The sequence below is a fragment of the Corylus avellana genome, chromosome ca10 (assembly GCF_901000735.1).
Source record: "Corylus avellana chromosome ca10, CavTom2PMs-1.0".
NCBI lineage: Eukaryota > Viridiplantae > Streptophyta > Magnoliopsida > Fagales > Betulaceae > Corylus > Corylus avellana.
The window spans coordinates 21,261,116-21,280,480 of NC_081550.1; the positions used below are offsets into that span (position 1 = coordinate 21,261,116).

The window sequence follows — 19,365 nt, forward strand, 5'->3', positions numbered from 1 at the left end:
AGTAATGCGAATGATAACTGTTATAATGAATCAGTGAAAAAAGTTAGTTATACACTTTGATTAGTCAAGTTATTATTGACGCTTTGTAAAATTACTTTTTAAAATTATTTATAAAGTTCAATCTCAATCAATAAGAAACTATCGCGAAACTTAGCATTTTAAAATACTTTTATAATCCAACTTTTTGAGTAGTCATAAGTTTATGTACATCGTTTTGTGGAGCTTCCATATTTATGTGAGAAAAAACCACTAAATCGATAAATTCAACATCTCGCTAATCAAGTGCACGGAATAGTATAGCTGAATTAATTTACCATTAAAATTACTAGAGATTCAAACAATAAACGTTTTTATAAAACATGTTCAGACAAATAAGGTCTTACAAAGACTCATGTTTAGTGTTTAGATTACTAACCACCCCAATAATAATACTAAAAAATCTCTATGGGCTGTGGCCGATAATAAGGGAACAAGAAAGTATCTCAATAGTTATATTTGAAAGGTAAATTTGTTTTTTTTTTTTACTTTATAAATAACAAAAATGTCGATCAAACATAACTAAGTAAATGAACGGCAGAGGATCCAAATTTACACTAATTGCGCGGTATACACAGGATGTACGGTGAACAATGAATATGATATTCAACACAAAAAGGTGGACCTATTATGGTTGACTAGACAAGGATAATGGGGACAGAGTAGGGAGAGGAGGACAAAGACCAGCTGTACAGCCTTCCATGTTTTCTGGTCACTCGTCAGAGAGCGTTTATAATCAATCCTTCAATTGATCAATCAATTATTATGTGAAGGAGAATTTTTTTTTTTTAAAAAAAAAACAATTATTATGTGAAGAAGAATGGTCAAACAAGTGCTGCAATGCAACGCTCTACATTTAATTTCGGATCCTTGTCGCCATCTCCGCCTCTTTCAAATTTTCAATATGTACATAGAGGCTTACAAGGGAAGATTATCTAAGAGTTTATATAAGGACCACTAGAATCGTAATATACTATCATATTTTTATGGACGATGTTAATGGCGGTTCACTCTATTGACACTGATCTAATGGTAGTCATTTTTCTTTTGGCTGCCCCACTCATCTATCAGTATTTTAATCTAACCGACATTGTAGCTACCTTTGATATCAAATGATACAAACCTTGGGTAGAACTCACCCTTAAAAACCAACTTACAAAGAAAAGTTGCCCAATAACTTATATATTATGCATGGTCAAGATTATACTTAACTCATGTGGGACACTAGGATCGTAACAGAGTTTGACTCTCAAAATGAGAACCTAATGAAGTTGGATTAGGCTATGACTCAATTGAACTTAAATGAGCGCTTGTAATTCTTATTGTCTAGGCCTCTCATGTGTGGCTCACAGTTAAACTTGAGGAAATATCTGCAATTTCCATCGTCTAGGCCCTTTAAGTATTGCTCGTAACGAACATGTGCTATTATAGTCACCTCATAGCTAAAATAGTTACAGTTGCTCTCCTCCGCCAACTACTTTTGCTTAAAAAACAAAATTTAGCATTCATATTTTATTGGATAAGTTTCTATATCTTTTTAAAAAAATTAGAATATTGGCCGATAATTCAATATATTAAACTGATATTTATCTTAAAAATATATAATTTTAATTAATTTAATGATATATATTAATTTAGGAAAATTACAGTTTATCCCCTCAAAGTTGACAGCATTTTTCAATTCGAACACCAAAGTTTAATTTTTGCAATCCACCCCTCACAAAGTTTCAATTTTTTTTTTTCAATTCGACCAATATTATCCCAAAATTTTCATATTGCTCCTAATTTTTATTTTTTTATGGTGCAAAAATGGCCAGATGGCCAAAGGGGTAGCCCGAATTTTTTTAAATTTTTTTTATAAAAATAAAAAAAATAAAAATTATAGGCAATATGAGAAGTTTTTTATATAATTGGTCAAATTACAAAAATTTGAAACTTTGGGGGAGATAGATTGCAAAAATTAAAACTTTAATGTTAGAATTGAAAAATGCTGTCAACTTTAAGAGAATAAACTTTAATTTTTCCATTAATTTAATATAGTGTTTTTTTATTTTCCAATCCAAAAACTTTTTGATGTATTATTAGTACTCGCAGTCGTAGCTGATGATATCAGGCTAACGCCAAGGCAGTAAACGACAAGTAGCAAAAGAACATTTTCACTTTTCTGTTTGGATGTTAAATCAAGCCGACTCCAAATGGCAATCCTCGTTTAGCCAAAGTGGGCCTTGGGCACGTGATTTGAAAGACAAGACTTGGGATACACTCATACAAGGACAAACACACTACTATTATTATTATTATTATTTTATACACAACCCTTCATTTTAATTATCTTTAATTTGGCCGAATGTGAGACTTGTATCAAAAATGTTTGTTATTTAATAATTAACTTAATAAATTACACGTAAAAATATGCTATATATAAGATCAAATAGAGCCTATTCATCATAAACTCCTAATTAAGAACTAACTTTCGCTCGATGAGACGTGATTCTGTTGGATTAAACTCCCTCTTTACCGCTCAATAATGTGTGTGACAATGATTTTATATAGCATGACTCAGGATTCAAGGCTGAAGCTTCAGTATAAAAGGCAAGTACTAATAGCAGTGAGGAAGAGAGAGTGTACTATGCATTCAGGACAAGCATGTGGCTATCATCTTTCTGCAAGTAAAAGATGCCATGCCATCAATGGTCCCCTTCTGCTAGCAGCCAAGGCTTCAGAATTTAGGGGAAAAAAATATATCTCTCTTTGCTGAAACAACACAATTGGGACTAACATATATATATATATATATATTTTTTTTTTAAAAAAAAAATTTACAATTCAAAATATATGCTTTCATAATAAAATGCTACTTATAAAGTTGGGTTGCCAAAAAAAAAAAAAAAACTACTTCTAGCACTAATTAAGGGAAGAAGATGATCAAGTGTGTGTATGTGTATAATAAGGTGAGATATGTGTATTTCCTCATAAGATTAGGAGGACATGAGAATAACACTAAGAGAGCACATAACATTCTCCTATCGAATTATAGTTGGTGCATTATTATTTATCGAGTAATGTTAGAGATGTAATTCAGGCACCCTAATTGAAATCTATATTTAATTGATGTAATGGAATTTATAGGATATAATTAGGGTTGTGAGATATTATCATTACACTTATATAGTTTTAGTTTTTGAATTTTGAGTTTGTAATTATCATATCAGCAAAATCACCATTTCAAAAATATTTCTAAAAGGAAAAGACTTAAAAAAAATAAAAATCAAAAATCAAAAAATCTGAATTTATGGGCTTTCTGATGAAATCCATAAGAGGATGCTTGGTTGGGACTGGGCTTGTTCAAGCCTCGACTCAAAAAGGCCTAATCTTAAGAGAGGAGGCCTTTATATACTCTGGATTAAAAAAACACCCAAAATCCCAGAACATGGATGGTCCCGGCGGGGCTCGAACCCGCGACCTTCGGCTCATAAGACCAACGCTCTAACCAACTGAGCTACGGGACCTTGTTGGTGATTCTATGATGTGTTTTACAAACAAATAGGCTGCTATTTAACAATTATCTTTCTAGAACGTATAATGACCTGCATCTTACCAACTTGATTGATCATGACCTAATTAATTGTTATGGACCAAATGATTGTTTCTATAATATATTTTTGTTTGCGTGAATAATATTTCTATTACTGAACATATGCCTAGATGAAGGCTTGCTTTTTGTGGTTATTTCATCTGAAATGAGAAACTTGGTATAATGGACTAAGGAATATTTTTAAAGTAACACTAGGAAGTACACTCAAATATGATATTATGTTAATCAATTTCTTGTTCCCATGAACCTCCACATCATCCTTTTGACAATGAAACACTTCAACAACAAAAAATAAAAACCAATCAAATTGAGAAAAATTAAGTTAAAGCAGAACTTAGATATGATATAAAAGGAAGACAACGTACGTATTGGACTTATCGTCAGTCCATTAAGAGATAGAAAAATCAATCTTTTCTCAATTACTAGAAGTATTTATGGTAGTATATCGATAAAATAGCCCGAGAGATAGAGTACGTAAAGAGAGAGAGTGAGAGCACGAAAGAAAGAGTGAGAATATAAAAATTCTACGTAAGAGAATTGATAAGCACAATTCCTATAGGCGATAGCATAAGCGGGTTTATTGCAATGATTAATTTAAGCGGGTCAACTAAAATTTGGTTAAGAAACTATTTTTAGCTAATTGAGCTGTGAATGTTGTAAGATATTCATTAGCTCATAGAGACAAAGCCCACCTCATTTTTCCACTTAGCTTTATCCCATCTTATCAAAGGGGCCATGATCCTCTCTATATCTGCACTTCCGTTTAATGTGAGAGATTGGAGATGAAATATTAAAGAAAGAAAGAAAGAAAGAAAGAAAAAGAGAAAAGAAAAGGGAAGATATTGGAGATGACAAAGGAGGCAGAAACAGGGAAGATTGGTAAAAAGGCATCAATATTTTAAGACAAAGTGGGTTGCTTTCACGACATGTTACTGTAGTCCAATTGGGATTCACATATGACCATATGAGACACTTTTCGAAGGGGCAATCATCCTTTTCATTTCAAGTAAAAAGATTTATTTGATATTTTAAATTAAATTTTATATGATTCAAACTTGTGGATGAGGTTCTATATATATATATATGTGATAAATAATTCATATTTTCGTAGCTGGCATTGTAAATGTTTAAGTTTTATTGATACACCCACTTAAATATAATAAGAGCATGTTTGGAATTGTGTTTAAGAAATAGAGCTTTTAAGCAAAAAATCGTTTTTTGACAAAATGTTCATTTTTTTTGCTTTTGCCAAAATTGCATTTTGGCCTTTTTTTTTTTTTTTTTTTTGACTATTAAAAGCGCTTTCAAATTTTTTTTACCAAACATGTACTTTTTTTCTTCAAATAGATTTTTTAAGTGTTAAACGCATTTTTAAGCAGTGGCGGGCGGATCTCAATTTTTTATTTTTTATTTTTTATTTTTTTTTTCTTTCTTTCTTTTCTTTTCTAAGGGTATTTTTTTAGTTTTCTTGATCATAGTCCCTACTCCTCTTTCTCTTGCCTCTATTATTCTTCTTCTGCCCATTCTAATACGAATTCATTGATTCGCTACTACTTTTAAGTCCCTCAAGTGCACACTCAAACATATCATAAATTCTCATAAACTTGCATATAAGTGTCGCCATGTAAAATGTGGCATGGTAAAGGAAACAAAATCCTCTATTCAAGGAACATGAGAATTGGAAAGAAGATTTGTTCAAATGCTGACCAATCTACTTTTGATTATGTCTCCAAGATTTAAATGGAGAGAGAAAGAGGGAGAGGCTAAGAACATGGTACCAGAAGTTTTGAAATGTACATTCCCATATCATGAAGCCTCCCCCATATGATTCCAATTCCAATGCTTTTTCACAAACAAAACACCATTTCAGGCCTCAAGCCCAGATGGCAAGGATAGACATTGCAGTAGAGCCGAGGGTTAAGGCGATGTACGAAGTCTTCTTCATCCACGGACTGGAATTCATCATCTTGTTGTGGAAGAAATCAACGGCTATGAGATCCACCAGAGCCATGTATATGAGTATTCCCGAAGAGAAGGACCCCAACAACCCCTCCATGATCAACGCTTTAGGGTTACTGTCATCGTAGCCTGTCGCTGAGAACAATATCATCCCCATCACGATCCCCACGGGCGTTGTCACTGAGAACATAAAGCACATATAGGCCGTCGTTCCGAACCCAAATCCCGCCTGTAATTTTCACCCTCGTCACGTCATTAAATTGATAGGAGAATACGGTGAAAATAAGATATTGGAAAAAATACATTTTACTTTCCTGAATTATCTACACATTTATATTTTTAATCATAATATTTAAAAAGTGACACTTTATCCCCAAAGTATTTTGAATTGACAATTTACCCCTGAATTGACACTTTACCCTCTCAAAACTTCGTTATTTTGGGAAAACTTTGTTATTTCGAGGGTAAAATGTCAACTCAAAATACTTCAAGAGGTAAAGTGTAGTTCTGGGGTCAAGTATCAATGTCAGATACTTTGTGGGGTAAAATGTCAGTTTTTAAATATTGAGATTAAAAATGCTTGGTGGATAGTTAAGAGGTAAAATGTACTTAGATTACTTATCACTTTTTTGTTTTTATTTTAAATCATTTGTACTATTTCATGAAATATATTATTTCTCAATGGTTTTTTTTTTTTAAAAAAAAAAAAAAATTTAAATTTTTTTAATTTAGTATTTTAAACAGGCATCTAATTCACGTAGATTCTCACATATAAGTGCACTTAAAAATCGATATCTCTAATAACAAATGCTGATTTAACAATCTAAAATGCCATTTCTTTGACTAAAAAAAATGCTATTTAGTATTCTTTCAGCATTTTTCTAACATTCTAAGTTTTTAATTGATGTAATACGCTCAATTTTGTCCCATGAGGTAGCTCAATCAGCTTGGAGAAGTGCTAGGGAGCCAAACAAATAAATCCAGAAAAATTTCCAAACTGACAAGACAATGGTTTTGAAATTTAAAAAATACATTTTTTTCTCCCTTGTCTGTTACTCACGGTCTGTCATGTCAGTTTAGAAATTTTTCTAGATTTATTTGTTTGGCTCCTTAGCACTTCCCATCAGTTGGAGACCACGACTCATGAAGAGAATGTCACTAATTCGAATCTCCATCTCTCCTCTTGTGCGGACAAGTCAAATATATATATATATATATATGCTCAATTTTCTCTTTATTTATTTTTAAAATAAAAAAATAAAATTGATCCAAAGGTGACATTTGACTTGAAATGTTAAATGACATATCTAAAAAAAAAAAAAAAATCATTTGAATTTTCAAACAAGTACTTGTCATCGGTCACAAAGTCCAAGTCGTATCGATTTCCCTTACGCAAAAAGACCATCGCTCGATATTAATCAAACACGTGTCCACATTTGGCGTTTGCGTCTTGCATCGGTCGGTTGTATTGACTGTCCAGGGGCAGGAAGTTCTAGTGCGTTCGATAACTTTATATTTTGCTTCAAATAATATGTATGATGTCCCATTTTTAAGAAGAAAAAAGTGAAAAAAAAAAAAAAATTTATTCATTTCACTCTATCATTCTTATATATATTTTTTTATATATATAAAAAAAAAAATAGTCATGACTTTTATTTTTAAAATGCACGAAAATTCCAATTAAGAATTAGAAATTTATAATTTTTTTTTTTTTCATATCCAAACATCTTATTTTCTTTCAAAGATGTTCCAAAGTAAATATTTATTGGATAAATTTTTCTTTAAAACTAAGTTGGGCATAAAATGATTTTCATATGCATTATTAATAGGATTAAAAGAGTTTAACCTCTCTCCACCTCAATCGAACCGAGACAAGATTATCCTAAATCAAAACTTGTAGCAATTCGAAAACCCATTTACTTAGAAAGTCACATAATCTAAAGGCACCAATGTGCCACACCCATCAACACTCCTTCCATAATTGTACCATATCAATTAATGTCATAACATTATCATGTGCCTATAGTAATAATCACAACGGCTATCTCTTTAACCTACCTTTCAACTACACCCTGTAATAAAACTACCTACATCCTAGGAGCTTCAAAAGACACTAAATACTTAGCCATTTAATATCAATCATCCTCTTTGGATTTTCCCCCAAACTCCATTAACCCAAATTCAATGAATGAAGTTCTTCTAGTTGGAACAAATTCTTTCACCCCCTATATTAAACTAAATTAAACTCAATGAGATGCATTTTACCCGCATTAAACTATATGTCAAAAAAAAAAATAATAATACTACTTTTTACACTCACTTCACTTTAATAAACGTGTTTTAAGTATTTTTTATATATTAATTACTTAAAATACGGCTAATTGTCAATTAGTCAGCATATGTGTTCTGTCAGCATTAATAAAACCAGTAAGAAAACTTAGAGAAAATTCATTGGGAAGAAAATTGTGTACCCTAATTTTGACAAAATTATAAATTATTGTTTTTATCGAAAAGTCTAAATAGTGTAATGGATGAAGTTACCTGAGCAATGCAGCCACCGAGCCCCATGCCTTCAAAGATCTGGTGGAACGCCAGCGCCGCCACCAGCGGCCGGATGGTGCACTGGTTCTGAGACATCCCCATCGTCACTCCGATTATCACCGAGTGGAATATTATACCTATCTCCAACACCTGCATGGAAAACGATTTTATAATAATTTAAGAATTGAAAACCGAAAATTAGTATAGTAATTTGGTATTAATAAATAAATTTACAAAAATAAAATTAATTTCCCGACAACCTGCGACACCAGCCTCTGCTTCAGTCTAACCAACTCCTCAACTCGCTGCTCATGACTCGGTCCCAACTCGCCCGCTTCACATCTGGACTCACAGGGTTTCTTGGTCTCCATCAGCTCATGACTCGGTCCCAACTCGCCCGCTTCACTTCTCGACTCATAGGGTTTCTTGGTCTCCATCAGCTCCTCCTGCGTCAGCGCTGGCACGGGAGCGTAGTGGTCGCGAGGGTTCTGGTGGCTATGCTCCACGTGCGAGCTGGCGGTGATGTCCACGAGGAGAGCGAGAAGGGCACCCACCATGGTGACCAGGCCGGAGAAGGGGAAGTCCTTCCAGGGGTGGCGGGAGGCCACGCGGCAGTCGGAGAGGGCGTCGAAGGCGTCCGGGAGGACGTGGACCAATGATGTGGACATGATGACTCCGGCCGCGAAGCACTTGATCACCAGCACCGCCTTGTCGTACAGAGGCTTCCCTTGGAAGTAGCGAGCCAGCATTACCGGTGAAGATATGCCCACCACGCTGGTGAAGAAGATGACCCAGATGGATATCAGCTTCAGGTGCGCCGCCGCTTTGCCGTCCCGGCACGCCAGGGCTCGAGCCGTGTCCTCTACACACCGAGCCATGGATTAACCAGCCAATGCAACTCGCACGCACCAAGAGAGAGAGAGAGAGAGAGAGAGAAGTGTAGCCGTGTAGGCGTACGCTGGCCTTTGTGGACTTTTGTGGGATTGAGTGGTGTGGAGTCCACTATGGAGAAAGCCGTGATAAATAGAGTGGGCCTTTTGATAAATAGACATACTTAGTGTGATGTGTGTATTTTCCAATATTCGTCTTTTTATAATATGGAAAAATTAGGTTCATGTAAAACAATTTTTTACGTGTGAGTGTGACTCTTCATTTCGGATCCGGATCCCAAAATTTGCCCTTTGGATTGTTAGAGTCTCTATGGACTATGGTGTTCATTTGTTCCAATAAATGGGCGGGTTGTTTTATAAGTAGTTGAATAGGTGAATTTCTCATGTTTATTGTATGAATTAGAAAAAAATAAAATAAAAAATGGGTTAGAGATTTTTTATTTATTTTTTAAATGATCTATTAAAATGATGGGTGGTGTTAGGGGTACTATAACTTTTACTACAAAATTATTTACAAGTTATGTGGCAACTTATAATTAATAAAATAATTAAGTTAAAAAAATGACTTACCCTAATCATATCAATTTGTAAATGATTTTGTAGTAAAAATTATAATAATTCAAACAATTTTTTAAATTGATATTTATCGTTATTTTTAAGTGCATTTTAATAGAGGAATGCATTTGCATGTTGTAAGGAGAAATATCGAAAACTTTTCCTTCCACTTTTGTGTTATAAAGTTATGTTATAATAAATTAATACTTGTTATGTAATGTAATGATGTGTGTAAGGTGCCATTAGTTTTATGCCTTTTTCTAGTTTATTTAATTTGAGAAGGCTTTTGTTGTGAATTATTAAAAAGGGTTGTCTTTTTCGTGACGGGAAGAGTGAAGTTAAGATGTCGACAGTGGAGAGATAGATTTTTTAATTTCAAATATTTAAAAAAACAAAAAAAAACTCTTTGAATGGTAGCTAACCGTACCATTTATTGACCAAAATGACTCTTTGAAAGATAGATTTTTATTTTATTTTATTTTGACTTTCTCATTTGGGTTTCGTTTTTCAAACCCAACTCCTAGATTTTTGTTTGGGCTTTTCTAATGAATTCAATTCATAAGTTAGATTTGGTTGGTTTTCGGCCCTCGTAATCATGCTAAGCCCACATGGTTTTTGCTTTTTAGCTAGGTGCATTAGGTTACAAATAATTGATGCAATAATTATAAACACCCAACTTGCTAGCTTTTACCCAACCCGGATCCCATGGTTTTTATCCACAAACAATTGATGCATTAAATAGTAAATACCCTATCATGGCTGCCATTAATGGAAAGGCCATAGACATTTGGATCGTGAATGATTTTTTTTTTTTTTTTTTTTTTTTTTTTTTTTTTAACTGGAATTTTGTTAGATTTTATTGGTAAAATATTAATAGTATAAAGTTCTTATATCACAGAGCGTAAAGCTCTAATAAATCATAGCAAAAAGTTATAAGATTACAAAATTATAGTTACAATCAAGTATTATATATGACTTCAGCTTCCACTAATCCATGTACAATTACAGTGATGAAACAAATATGCTTAAGGCAAACTAGATATAAGACATAGGTAGCCTCCAAACTTTAATTTTCGGCCATGAGAGATAATTTCCACACCGATCTACTCCTTCTTGGCCTACAAGGTCAGGAAAACAACTCATGTCCTCGACCTAAAGACTAGGACAAGAATAATAAAAAATCAAAAGTAAAAAAAATTCCCAATACAAGCAACAGTGGAGGAGCACGGCATTGTAAACATACCCGAGAAGACACGCCTTGACTGGTGAAAATGAGTAGATCTGAGTTTGAAATATTAGATATAAATTTACAAACTAGATCTAAAAACAAAACGGCTAGAAATGGAGTCCAGATCATGCATGAATTAAGTACATTAAGATATCCGGTAATTGTAAAATAGTTCATATTGAGACCTACTTGTCCAAATAAGTTTTGGACTATTTTTCACCAACTTGGGCAAGTGAGTCTTATATGAACTTTCCCACACTAGCAAATTGGTGGAAATCTAAATTTGAATTAAGTAGGAAAAAAAAAGAGATTCAAATTAATTTGCAATAGCTTGCATAGGATCCTCTCAATTTTAAATTAAATGGATAGTATGCATTTTATAATCAAGATTTAAAGTTTGTACATTTAACGATATACATGATATTATATTATTTAATTTAATTTTTTTTTTTTTTATAAATGCCAACATTAAAATTATGCGCTTACTTTAAATTTTTGAAATAAGAAAAATCCTTGTCGTTGCATATTCATCGTTGGAATAGCTTGGGAAAGATGGAAACATTTAAAATTATAAATTAATAAAAAAAAATATCTAATTGATAAACCTAAAAGTGGTGATGGGCCTCGACAGATCTCAGCTCAGACTATCCAGGCCCATCACCATTGATCTCCTTCAACGTTCTACGTTGCTGAGTCAGGCCCTGCTCATTTCTTTTGATGGCTATCGAGCCTAACCCTAAATACTCTTATCTCTATTCCCAAGACTTTATCCTAACTTGCACTCTTCTTTCTTTTTTGAAAATTTTAATTTATTTTAATTTTTATTTCGTAAATAACTGCACTGTTCTATGTAAGATTGCAACTCTTGTCTCTTTCATTCCCCCACAAAAAGACTCCAGCTGGTACCCGAATTTCTCTCAAAGCGCTAGCAAAATGTTTCTTTCTCTTTTTGACACAACCAGCTCTCAATTCCAGCAGGGTTTCTGTCCCTCTTTTTTGGTGTACAACCCTTTACTTACAGGGCAAACTTTGAGAAATTTGATAAGGATTGCACTGCGTGACTAGTCCTCGGGTCGGGGTCATTTGCCCTCTCGCGTCCTCGTCAATACTCTACAGCATATGACTATCACATGCTCTAAAAATAAATGTATTGATTGAGTTAGAAAGAAGGTCACTTCAGGTCTATGCAATTCCAATAAATAAAGGTAGAGAGAGTATGGTGGTGACATCTGAGCCCGTTTAGACCATCAAGTTAGTCGGCACTCAAGCTTATCCCATTCTCCCATTTTTCCCCGTCTCTCGCATTGATTTAAAAAAAAAAAAAAAAAAAAATTGACTAATTCTTTACCTCTCGGATTATCTTCATTTCCATGGAGGGATTCAAAAGATTAGTATAGCTAGCATGCATGCATTGGAATCTCCTTGTACGAAGTGGTCCATGACGTTGTTATATTTGCTCAATTGCCTCAACCACACAAAAGGCATCCTTATAGCTCCATCTTTCCGTGTGAAAATTTCACACAAGTTGACACCGTTTTTTTTTTTTTTTTTTTTAATATTAATTTAATTATTATATATATATATATATATTTTTATTGGTTTAAGTTTTTAGAATGCTCGGTGCTTAATTTTTTTTTCATTCAAACTTGATTTATGACACTTAACTGCTTTCTTAGCTAAACCATAGAATTTCTTCCATTCAGACTTTCAAATTAATAGTCATTTATCATAATTGGGCCATTAATACATAAATATTTTAATTGAAATAGAAGGTAGTTAAACCGTAAGAATTAGAATAGGATCTTTTCCAATTCATTTGAACGGGATAATATCCAGTTTTAGTTATATTGCAAGTGTATTTTTGTCTTTTCACTTTTTGATGGGACAAAATTATCCATCTAATATAACTAACTGGATATTATTGAGAGGATGTAAGAATTGGGGTTTGAAAGTAAGGAGCAAGTTCTCCTCGTTTTGAATCTTGAATTCAAAAAGTAAAAAAATACAAAAATACCCATAAAATATAACTAACTGGATACGAAGACGAGGTCTTTGATCTTTTGAGATTATAATAAGAATTAAAAAAATACACACACAAAATTATGGTGCATTATCTCTCCCAAAAAATTAGCCAATGTCCAATAATACTGCCTACAAACTTGAATATAAAGATCTAAATGGTAAATTTGCATCCCAAAAACAAGAAATATGATTTTGTTAGAATATATGGAAAATATATTATATTTTCCATATATTCCATAATTATGCTGATATTGAAATATTCTCTATTTATGGGTTGATTGTAATCATATATTGGGATTGTAATCAAATTAAAGGGATTTGATTACCAAACTTGTATTTAGACATTATCCTATAAATAGGGACATTTGTATTGTAGACAAATCAAGTTAATGAGCACAATGTAACCCTTAGGGGTATTCCGAGTGGTGGACGTAGGTGTCTAACACCGAACCACCCGTAAGTTCTTTGTGTTTATTTTCTATATTGCTTCCGCTTATATTCCCCCATAATCATTATTTCAACAGAAAACCTTACTTAAATCTGTCACCTTAAAATCTGTTTTTGTTTAGGAAACCTTTGGCATTATATGGTTTGGTTTCTAACTTTCTATGTATCAACCGTTTCATATCTCTCTCTTTTGCTTTTGAATTTTGAAACATTGCTCATTCATTCAAAAGAATGATAATTACAATAACAAAAATCAACAATTATTTGAGTATCTCTCTTATTTCTTTTGCATAACCAAACAAAAGAATTTGACGACACCTCCCTCTTTAGTCATCCTGTACGTTAATAGTCATTATGTCGTATTGTCGTTTTGTTTTTTTCATGTGCAATGTACTATCATGTTGTGGTACCTATACGTGACCTCTTTTCCACCATAAAATCGACAACCCTCCTATCAAACGCTGCGGCTATCTAGTTGCCATGCAATTGTCGTTTAGCCCCAAGCCTTGGCCTCTTTAGCCAAGACGAAATTTACGGTTCATAATTTTTTACTCGATTTGTTTGTTTTGTGTATTCCGTATAAATTCAATACAAAATTAATTGAGGAGTCAAACCGAATCGATCCAATTGAATACAATTAATAAACGAGTCGATTTCGATTGTATAATCTGTATAAATTAACAAAAATTTTATTTTTACCATTAAAAAAAATTTAAAACCGGCCTAAAAGACTAAGACAAAAAAATTACCACCAGTCTCATCCCTAGTTATAAATATATAACTTTGGTAATATAATTCATTTTCATGTTCAATAATTGGGAGTTATTGTGTTAATATATCTTTGTATAAAATGAATTAGGATTCTCTCCATTTCAAATGAACTCGATAATATCCAGTTAGTTATAATGGAGTGAAAAGACAAAAATACCCTCAACTATAACTAATTGAATATTATCCAGTTCATTTTCATGCTCAATAATTGAGAATTTTATTAATTAAGCGGGTAAAGTAGGTCGGATTAACCCCACCCTACAAAACTTGTTTATTAAATAGGTTATTCAAGCCACGACAGTGTTGATTGGATTGACTTGTTTAATTCAATAAACTGAGTTCGAATTGACCCATATAATCTTATACACATATCTTAGCCCGATCCCACCTGACATGTGAACACAAATTGGCATCTTTAACGAAATCAGAATTCAACCTTTCCTCTATCTATGATTAGGAATTCCAATGGAGCTCTCATAAAAGTGATAGACAGCAACATACAATACATGAACAGGGAAGAAGCAAAATTCCAATTAACTTCCCTTATTATGGCGGCAGCCTGCCTATTTTAATTGATTGACTTAATTAATTAATCAACTAACTCTGGGAATCTCTCATTTCCTCGGAGAGATTAAGTTTAATGCTGGAAACTATTGCATCGAATGTGGTCCACAAGTTTCTTTCACTCAATGAATGCATCGACCGTGGAGAATACATGCAGTGTTGGCTCAAACTTTCTGCACAACAGTTTCAGGGGACCTTTATCATCAGAAAACGACTCCAATTGTTTTGGCTGTGTCGTGCGTATGTGGTCTCCACCTAATATATATTTAAGATTTCTTCTTGGGGGTTTCTGCCTCCATTTTTGTAAAAGGGCCCAAGAACTTTGTGAAATCAGATATTCTGCTGCTACCAGCCTACCATCTTGCCTTTTTTTTACTCTCTGTTAATTTTTTTATCTTTCTCTTCCTCTTTCTGTATTTGGACCAAGAATTTTTGTCAAAAGCTGTCTCATAGCGTTGGCTTCCATATATATATATGATACAGCCTTGTTCAATGGCCAAAGATCATGCTGCTATTGAGTGTTGCTTTGGATTTGCGGTTTCAAAAAGCGCAGTTTAGAAGATAGCGATTTCAAACGTGCAATTTGAAACGTTTTGTAAAATCGCGAGATTTGACTTTTAAAATTGTAGTTTAGCCTTTGAAAATGCACTTCTTTGCCTGGATTTGAAAACGTAATCTTTGTTTATATTTACAAACCCCCATTTTTTTTTTTTTTTTTTTTTTTAAATATGCACTCTCAAACGACATACTTTCCGTGATTTTGTTTGATATCACGCTTTCGGCCTTGATGAGCTACCCTTAACTCTTATCATGCATGTTAAATTATCGCATATTTCAAAAGTTTAAGTTAATGAGAAATGGTACAATTTAATCATGAATTTAACATTTTAATACTTATCATGCGTGAACTCAAACTATCTCCCTAATAAGTATAGCTAGCTAGCAGATATGATTAAATTGAAGACGAATTATAGAGACAAAGTTCAAACTCAACATTCCCAAAAGCTTAAGCTGATATGATTTAATTAAGATTGTAAGTGGACATGTTCAACGATAAAGACAATTTGAACCAAACCAACAAAACAAATGCAGACACCACTTACTTGCCAATAATCGCCGCGTGTTCCACTCACTCCTAATATTTTAATTTTTGTTATGTCAAGGACAAAAGCCTCTTTGAAGATCCAAGTTAAAGTCCAATGCAATATGATCATGTTAGCCCTTTTCTTCCATTTCCCCATCTTTCATCCATCCAAATAAACTTTATATAAAGCGCATCACCATCATCCATCAGCATGGCCACTGCCCACCATTATCCTAATTAATTATCATCATTCATGCTAATGATCAATCATCTTTACAAACAGGCACAAAAGGGTCCTTTTTGGTACATTTATATATGCATTTTGTTCATCATCTTTTTAGTATTCACTATAAAAAGACTTGCTTTTCTCTTCAATGGCATGAGATTATGCCTGCGCACCTAATTGATGATGATCATCTAGCTTTATCTACTAGCTAGGTAGTGACTTGAAACCCCAACCAACAATTTTTCTCCACATGATCATCAACTAGATATATTCATCATATATATATATATATATATGATTTGAATGCAATTCTGAATGATTGTCAGTATGCTGTTTTGGCATGATAGGATGAAGATCGTCCGATGGGACTGAAGAGAGGAGGGGGGAGGGTCCAGCAAAAAGTTTGATCTGAGAGCAAGGGACAAAGCTGGACCGCTGGGGTTATTGATTAGTCAGAATCAAGAGGCGAAAAATCTAGTTGGGAACAGGGACAAAAAAGGTGCCACCTATTTAAGGAAATCTTTAGAGATTTTGTGTCACCGATGTGAAAGGAACAAGAGGAAACAGGGACCCTCGCCCCCACCAGGAGAGATGGATGGAGTTATCAAACAATACATGAGCGTGAGGGTGGGGGTGGGGGTGGGTTTGTTTTGGGGTTTCATACCTCCCTGGGGTCTACAAAAAGAGCTCTTTGTGGTGGGGTTTTTGTCAATTCATGGGCTTCGTTTTTCAAGGCCTTGATGCACCACAAATCCTCGAGGCATGAGAGCAATTTCCAGTGCGGGATGTGATGTCTCAGCGTGTCGTGTCCTGCAACTTCTGTTACAATAATCTTGCAGTCCTTGTTAGCCTTTGCAGCCATGTTGTGCACGAATTTGCACAACCTCCTCACAAGCTTTCCCGACAACGGTCCATCCCTGTGCAACCCGTACATGAAATAGAATCCAAATGGGTGGAAAAAGTCGGGCAGATATGGAAGCTTGAAACAGGGGAAAAATTTGTCCATCAATCTCGAGCTTTTTGTGTATAATAAACAAGATAATGGCGCTTTCTCAACCCTTAGCTTAAACAGTTCTCCACTGTTCCACACGCTAAGCATGGCCCAACTGCTCGGAACCTGCCCATCACACCCAAATGACTCCCCCCTCGGATATGCCACCCATGTTCCCAAGCTCAGCTTGTTCCTCAGCACCTTGTGTATGTCATTGGGGAAGAACTCCATCGACGCCATGAATTTTCTGTAAAGAAATTCCGCTTCTTCTACCTTGATCTTCTCTATCTCAACATTCGATGCTATATGAAATGGGTGGCAGTGAACCGGGTTTACGAGGATTGCCGGTGTCCTGAATTTCATGTACCCCAACTTGTCGACGAAAAGATTGACCGAAGCGTCGTTGCTTTTCTCGGTTGCCATGTATGCAAGATCCACATCTTTTGCAATGAACCACTCCTCCAGCCGCCGCACTAGCCTCGACCCAATCCCTTTTCTTCGATGAATTGGTGCCACCCGTAGGCCTAAGATGTAGCCCACCCTGGCTAGATCCCTAGGACGCCCATGAACCGTGACAACCTTTATAGAGCCTTGAATGACGCCAATCAATTCCCTGTCCAACTCCGCTACCTAACACACATCATCATCATCATCATCATCATCATCATATATATATATATATATATATATATGAAACTTCTTTTCGATTAGACATCAATACATATAGACAGACAATAATGGTGCAAAGAAATTAAATCAAAGAAGAAGATGAAAAGGGCAAAAAGAAAAAAAAAAAAAAAAAAAAAAAAAAGAAAGAAAAGTTGAATGTACCAGCATCTTGTACATCGGACTGTTGCGAATTCTACATATGGGGTCACCCATAGTGTCTGTGAAGAGATATACGCGTTCTGCTGGCCCTACCTCGCATCTTCTCTCAAGATCTTCCACTCGAGCTCTATCGGCCTCCCCATCATAGCTTCTGATTATGGCCTCCTCCTCCTCCTCAAATCCCATTCTAATCCAATACAATTTGCTCTCTTATTACCCACCAATACACATAAACAAGCATGCAACAGAAGGAGTGCACTGTGATTTGTATAAGGTAGAAATGAGAGCTCAGAGCTCTCTCTCTCTCTCTCTCTCTCTCTCTCTCTCTGCTTCTCTCTCTCTCTATATATCTATGTATGTGTGCTTTAGGAGCAGAAAACTTAGCTTTTGAACCTTCATTATGATCATCATTTATATGGAGGGAATGGGAATGGGAATGGGAATGTTGTCTATCATCAACATCAACCTCGGCTTCGACAACAATATTAGCCAAAAGGTGATTAATAACATACAGTATATGTATTTTGTCTCTAGCTTTTAGCAGTTTTTAACCTTATAATTAATAAAAAAAATGTCTCTATCCACGTTAGGATAACCTCAGCCTCACGCCATGTTGCACGCCTAATTAAGACCATGCCTTTGTTGGACCATAAAGCTTATACTGTGAAATCTAATATCAACCATAAATATTACTATCTTGTTTAAAGCCTATTAATTGACTAGTTAATTAATTAAACTTTTAAAAAAAAATGTAATGGTGTACCATGATCTTATTTTGGTCTATATATATCATAAAGATCTTAGAATCTAATATGGATTAACTATAAACTAATTGATCAAGAGCCGGGATTGTGTCGGCGGGGCGACATGTACACCGTCTGGTACATAACAACATATGATTAATTAGTGTGGAGGGAGGGGGGTAATTAAATTAATGAGTTAAGGGGGTTTGTTAGTTCAAGCTTTATGGGATGAAGTCCCTTTCCGTTCCCACCAATCTTTTTGATTAATTTGTTTCTTGTATGGTGTGTGGCTTTAGCTAAGGTGGTCCATCACCCTTCAGACACTTAGATTCGATAGTGAAAGTGAAAACCCCACTAAATACTTGTCTCGCTTTTGCTAATTAAGTAAATTTTATAATTAAGGACAGAATTAGTCTAATCTTGCAATAAGCGTGCGGAAAAGAAGTTCATAATGCAATAATTGTTGCAGCAAATCACCAAGGGAAATTTTAGGATTCAAAAGGAAAAATTTTAAAAATCAAGAAAGTTACTGTTAGAAAAGTTTCGATTGAATCCATTATTTTATTGTGTACTGCAGCCTGCTTAATGGGACACTTCAGAATTACTGTATATATGTTTTCAGTAGTTTTCTTCAAGTAATTATAAAATCTTTTGGAAAGAGTGATTTGAGAGAAATGATTAGAATTATTTCATTCTGCCCACGAAGGGTTTTATGATAGGGTCGTTCTACTGATATCATGTAGATGATGGATTTGTGAATGATTGGAGAAATGGAAAGGGGATTTATTCATGATACTCCACTTAGGGTTAGATTTCATCTGCATACAAATTGTTTGATCAAATAACTCAATGACCTTCTTCTTAACCTACCGACCCAACTATATA

At 34.3% G+C, this 19,365-nt stretch overlaps 2 protein-coding genes and 1 non-coding gene across 3 annotated transcripts; all 3 read right to left on the reverse strand.

The window, feature by feature from the left end:
* Window positions 1–3,471: 3,471 nt before the first annotated feature.
* On the reverse strand, window positions 3,472–3,545 carry TRNAI-UAU (transfer RNA isoleucine (anticodon UAU)). The gene has a single exon. It is a non-coding gene; the product is annotated as a tRNA-Ile (tRNA).
* Window positions 3,546–5,201: 1,656 nt separating this feature from the next.
* LOC132163583 (zinc transporter 6, chloroplastic) lies at window positions 5,202–9,115 on the reverse strand. The gene is made up of 3 exons (XM_059573922.1): window positions 8,392–9,115; window positions 8,132–8,281; window positions 5,202–5,819 (listed from the first exon to the last, which is right to left on the reverse strand). The coding sequence occupies exons 1-3, from the start codon at window positions 9,007–9,009 to the stop codon at window positions 5,505–5,507; spliced, it is 1,083 nt and encodes a 360-aa protein (XP_059429905.1). The 5' UTR covers window positions 9,010–9,115; the 3' UTR covers window positions 5,202–5,504.
* A 7,447-nt stretch (window positions 9,116–16,562) lies between these two features.
* LOC132164114 (probable N-acetyltransferase HLS1-like) lies at window positions 16,563–18,489 on the reverse strand. The gene is made up of 2 exons (XM_059574538.1): window positions 17,741–18,489; window positions 16,563–17,539 (listed from the first exon to the last, which is right to left on the reverse strand). The coding sequence occupies exons 1-2, from the start codon at window positions 17,921–17,923 to the stop codon at window positions 16,577–16,579; spliced, it is 1,146 nt and encodes a 381-aa protein (XP_059430521.1). The 5' UTR covers window positions 17,924–18,489; the 3' UTR covers window positions 16,563–16,576.
* Between the last annotated feature and the right edge of the window lie 876 nt (window positions 18,490–19,365).

Excerpts from the sequence above, each read along its gene's own strand:
- LOC132163583 (XM_059573922.1), bottom strand. The coding sequence starts at position 9,009 with ATGGCTCGGTGTGTAGAGGACACGGCTCGAGCCCTGGCGTGCCGGGAC. Across the intron at positions 8,282-8,391 it reads AGCAGAGGCTGGTGTCGCAG|GTGTTGGAGATAGGTATAAT; the intron begins GTTGTCGGGAAA and ends TTTTCCATGCAG. Across the intron at positions 5,820-8,131 it reads TCGGTGGCTGCATTGCTCAG|GCGGGATTTGGGTTCGGAAC; the intron begins GTAACTTCATCC and ends TGAAAATTACAG.
- LOC132164114 (XM_059574538.1), bottom strand. The coding sequence starts at position 17,923 with ATGGGATTTGAGGAGGAGGAGGAGGCCATAATCAGAAGCTATGATGGG. Across the intron at positions 17,540-17,740 it reads GTCCGATGTACAAGATGCTG|GTAGCGGAGTTGGACAGGGA; the intron begins GTACATTCAACT and ends GATGTGTGTTAG.